The sequence below is a fragment of the Papilio machaon genome, unplaced genomic scaffold (assembly GCF_912999745.1).
Source record: "Papilio machaon unplaced genomic scaffold, ilPapMach1.1, whole genome shotgun sequence".
Taxonomy (NCBI): Eukaryota; Metazoa; Arthropoda; class Insecta; order Lepidoptera; family Papilionidae; genus Papilio; species Papilio machaon.
Window position 1 is genome coordinate 12,537 of NW_025576283.1, and position 4,991 is coordinate 17,527.

The 4,991-nt window shown below is 57.1% G+C and overlaps 1 protein-coding gene across 1 annotated transcript; it reads right to left on the reverse strand.

Moving 5' to 3' along the window:
* Nucleotides 1-314: 314 nt before the first annotated feature.
* On the reverse strand, nt 315-2,342 carry LOC123723505 (axoneme-associated protein mst101(2)-like). Its single transcript, XM_045686295.1, has one exon. The coding sequence runs from the start codon at nt 2,340-2,342 to the stop codon at nt 315-317; it is 2,028 nt and encodes a 675-aa protein (XP_045542251.1).
* Nucleotides 2,343-4,991: the final 2,649 nt, after the last annotated feature.

Consider the following 4,991-nt stretch of genomic DNA (forward strand, 5'->3'; position numbering starts at 1 on the left):
CTCCACGAGAAACGCCTCAAATTCGGAAAGTGGCCGGTTTGGCGAAAAATATGTCGCGACCACCATCACATCGCCGCACAACGCCGCAACGACTCCTCGACCTTTTCGCGACCTCCTTATTGCGACGTCGTTTGACACGGCGATTGCCGCCAGCCCATCGTCATCGCCCACCCAGTTGTTCCTCGCGGGAATGAAATAGGGCTCAGTCACCACCGTAACATCTATCGACCACTGCACCATGCTTTGGATCAATAAATCCTGAGCTCTGGCGCAGTGGTTGATGTTGGCTTGTAGGTATTTAGTAGCCGTCGTCGTCATTTTGTAGTGTTCTCTGTCTCCATCTCAACTTCACCGCTCGGTGGTGGTTGTGCCTGTTGCACGCTGGCGCTGCTCGCAACAAACACTCTACTAAACATCCTTTTCTTGGGGGCCGAGCATAACTTGCTCCCCAAGCGATGGTTGGCTGCCTTTCCGGCCTCCGCACACAGCGTGCAGTGGGGGGCAGCGTGACACTCTGCAGAGCGGTGTCCCAACTGGCCGCACCGGTAGCACTGAAGCCCCCGGTCGACCTCCGCAGTACACCGCGCCTTGACATGGCCAGAGTGAAGGCACTTGAAGCACCTTAGCTCCCTTCGTTCAAGGAGCTTCACCCTGGCCGAGACCCATCCGACGAGCAGCTTCCCCTCGACCACCCTCTTGGCGGCTTCCACGGGGCATGAAACCCAAACGGCATATAGGCCGGACCTCTCCTGGCGGAGTGTGCCTACTTTGATACAATTTGCCGCACATCCGCCTTTAGCCGCGACCGCGGCTGTCACTTCGTCTTTTGTGACGGAATCGTCTAGTCCCGCCACTATCATCTCCGACATTTTCGTTGGACGGGAGACGGTGATGTCGCCTCCGTTCCCGAAGACCTCGCGAAGCCTTTCCGCGAGGAGGTCCGCCTTTGGCGCGCTAGTGGCACCGGGGATTTCAATGATGGACGCCCCGGTTGCCGCCCGCTTGAAGCGGACGCTCTCAATTTCTAAATCCTTCAGGTTCACCTTTTGTTTCGCCTCAGCGAGAGCCTTGGCGTATGTGACCCCCTTCTCCACAGCCGTGGGATGTAAGGTCACCACGACTGCCGAGGTCTTGGGGGGCCGCAGCTTGGGCGAGGACTTGATCTTTTCCTGTCCCTTCTTCTTCGTCGTGGGCGCCGGTCTGGTGTTAGTCGGCGCCTTTTCTCTCAGGCCCCTCTTAACAACCGACGCCATGGTCTCCTTCATGGAAGCAGGCGCCGGCGGGAGGGGACGTCCCGTCTCTGGTTTTTTGGCCTTGTTCTTCTTTTTGTTGGCCTTCCTTATCGTCTTCGCCTTTTGGCCCGGATGGGCGGGTTGGGCCGCGGCAGAAGAGGAAGCGGCGGCCGGCGCCGATGTAGAGGTCGGCGCCTTCTTCTTTCCTTTTGCGCCAACCTTGATCCAGTCCGATTGGACCGGATCCGGGCGACGCTCGTCAGGCAATTCCGCCTGGGTCATCTCCAGTGTTTGGCGTGGACGGCTTGCCGGGGGTGGAAGTCTAGCTTCCGCCTCACGCCTGTCGTGAGCCAGTGCCGGCCGCAGGCGAGGCTCCGGATTTAGGCGCGGCTCTAGCCCGTCTATTCTAGCGTTGAGCCGTTCCGAGAGCCTGCTCAGGATCCGGTTCTCCAGTTCCTCCTCTGGTGATTGCGAGCATGTCGCTGTGGCGGGTTTAGGTGTCGCCCCCGCCTGTGACATGCACGCCTTCAGTTCTGCCACCTCTTTCTTTAATGCGGCCATCTCCGCCTGTAGGCGGGTGTTGGCGGCTCGCAGGAGCCTCGTCTCCTCGTTGACGTTTCGCGTCATCAGGCGTTTTGACGCCGCCCGAATCTGCGCCACCGCCTCCTTAAGTGCCTTCTTCGAAGTCCCTTTAAGATTACTTGACTTGTCGCAGACGGCCGCCACTGCCGCTGCGCCAAGCTCGATTTGCCCGCCAAGTTCCACCGAGCCCAGCTCGTCCTCGTCCTCTATTTCAGATGCGGAGGTCTCTGAGAGTCGGACCCCCGCTCTGGTCGACCGCAGCCCCATCGTAAGCTCGGCGACGTCCTTCTCCGCTTCCCACTCGAGTTGTCGCCGGGTGGCCTCTGCCAACTCCCGTTTCGCTTTGGCGAGCCCAACGTAGTCTCCTGTTGTAGGCGGCCGCCCTCGGCCCTTCCTTGTTCCTGCCACTTTGGGCGAGGGACCCGCCTCTATATCGCCTGATGCGGCGGCTAGATGCCGCTTTCGGCCAAGACTCCCCCATTGTCCGGGGTGCCGGTCTTCGCGTTCTTCCGATGGTTCAATCTCCATGTCTTTGGGCGACGCGTCGGAGTCCGACGTGTCGCTTAGTGCTGGTAGACGCCGTCGCGGGGTGTTAGGTGACGCGATCGGGATGCGCTCTAGCAGCACTTTCACCTCCTTGAACCTAACCTAACCTAACCTAACCTAACCTAACCTAACCTAACCTAACCTAACCTTTTTTTTTTTTTTTTTTTTTTTTTTTTTTTTTTTTTTTTTTTTTTTTTTTTTTTTTTTTTTTTTTTTTTTTTTTTTTTTTTTTTTTTTTTTTTTTTTTTTTTTTTTTTTTTTTTTTTTTTTTTTTTTTTTTTTTTAAGTGGAGAATGCGTTACGCATACGCACCGCGCCTGGGGATGGCTTGGTGGTTATGTTGGACTCTCTCCCGAGAAGCGGGAGCATACCAACTAAACTCCACTGGTTCCCTCTACCTCACCGAGCACCGGGACGAGGGCACACTTTAAGTATTCGTCGACACGTCCCGGTGGTGATTGGCTTCTCGCCTCCTCTTGCCATGGTGTTACCTCACTTTGCGCGCGGGAATCCTGACGCTACCTCTCTACTCTCTTCTGAGTGCCGGGCTTCCCCTTGCCCGTCACTCGAGTCTCTTTCATGGCGGGATGTTACGGGCATACGCCCGTCTTCGCCCCCCTGTACGACGCCTACGGGTGGAATCTAGGCTCGCCGCCTCTCTTATCCTCTCCGCCTCCTCCTTGGTACTCATTACCACCTCACAAAAGTGTTGGACCGCATTCCATGCACTTTCCGCTTCCAACATTGTTTTGACTAAGGCCGGCAGTGAGAGGTTGTTGTTACCCACTGCGGCCACAAGGTCCCGTCGTTGTTCTGACCATGCCGGACATTCCTCTAATGTGTGCTGGGCGGTGTCCTCGAGGCAACCGTCGCAGTGATGACACACCGCGGACTGCTCTCTCCCGATCCGGTGCAGGTATCTGCCGAAGCAGCCATGCCCCGACAGAACCTGCGAGAGACGGAAAGTGAGCGCCCCGTGTTCTCTCTCCAACCACTGCATGAGAACTGGGCGGATTGCCTCGACCGCCCTAGCACCTGCCCTCGTCTGACGGAGGTTGCGTTGCCACTTGGCCACGGCTGATCTTCGCCGTTCCTCTCTCACCCTTTCGACCTCCCGTCTTAAGGGTGGTGGACCATGTGATGCCCCTTCTCTGTCTCGCCAAACGTGGACTGCCGCAAGAACCTCCGCCTCTAATATCCATGGCAGAGAGCCCGCCAGGGCACACGCCGCCTCGTACGAAATAGTGCGGTACCCGCGAATGGCCCTGTTGGCCATGACCCTCTGCGGCCGATGTAGTAGGCCTATTGTCCGTCTGTTTAGGGCGCCGCTCCATACCGGCGCGCCATATAGTGCCATCGAGCGTACAATGCCCAAGTACAGGCGCCGGCAGGCCGTCTTTGGGCCGCTGAGATTAGGCAGCAATCTGCCGAGTGCGGCCGCCGTGCGCAACAACTTGGGCACCAACTTCTGGAAGTGGCCCTCAAAGGTCCACCGACCATCGAGCGTCAGGCCTAGGTATTTAATATTAGGCTCGATGTTGATAGTTACTCCGCCGACGATAAGGCGGGAGCCTGGAGGTGGCCTATTCCGGGGTCCGTGGAAATATAGAGCCTCGGATTTTTGAAGGGCCACCTCTAGGCCCAACGCTCGAATTCTGCCCACAACTTGGGCCACTCCAGCAGTCGCTAGGATGGCACACTCCCTATATGTTCTTGCCCGCGCCGTTACAAGAGTGTCATCCGCGTAACATGTTACATCTACTCCGCGAATGAGAGCACCTCGTAACACCCAGTCATAGCCTATATTCCACAGGAGCGGCCCGAGGACCGACCCCTGTGGAACGCCGCAGGTAACCTCGTGCTGACACCACGCATCCCGGCTCCTGTACGTGACCGACCTTGATGACAGATAGTCGGCCACAATCCGTTGTAGGTACTCCGGCACTTGATGATAGCGGAGCGCCTCTCTGATGCAGCTCCAGGGCATGGTGTTAAAGGCGTTGGCGATATCTAATGATACCGCCAAAACGACCTCGCCCCGGGAGACTGCCTCCTCCGCTATCTCTTTCACCCTCAGGATTGCGTGGACGGTGGATCTTCCCGCCCTGAAGCCGTACTGCTTCTCGTCCAAATCTGGGCCGACTCGCGCCATATGCCTGATTAGGCGATTGGCAATGACGCGTTCAAACATTTTTGCTACCTCGTCAAGAAGCACTATAGGACGGTACCCTGCAGGTGAGTCAGATGGTCGACCTTCTTTTTTAAGGAGTACCAGGGTACCGTTCTTCCAGATCTTCGGGAAGCGTCCTAGTGCGAGGCAGTCACTCATAAGTCCGACAACAGTTTCCTCAAAAATGTCTGCAGCCAAAACCCACGCACGGCCAGGAATACCGTCTGGGCCTGGGGCCGTTCTCTTGGCACGCAGCCGACGGATCGCAGCCTCAAATTCACCAGAGGTGACGGGTGGTATGTCCTCATTGACAGTAGGTGCCTCGCTATTGGTGGTGGTAGAGATCCTGAAAGGAGGCGTGTGTTCCTCTCTGTGGGGAAATAGCGAGGTCACCACTGCTTCCGCAAGTTGAGGTTGGAGACTCTGCGTCAGAGGCTGCGCCCGTGGCCGCAGTTTACCTC

Coding starts and splice junctions, on each gene's coding strand:
- LOC123723505 (XM_045686295.1), bottom strand. CDS start 2,342: ATGGAGATTGAACCATCGGAAGAACGCGAAGACCGGCACCCCGGACAA.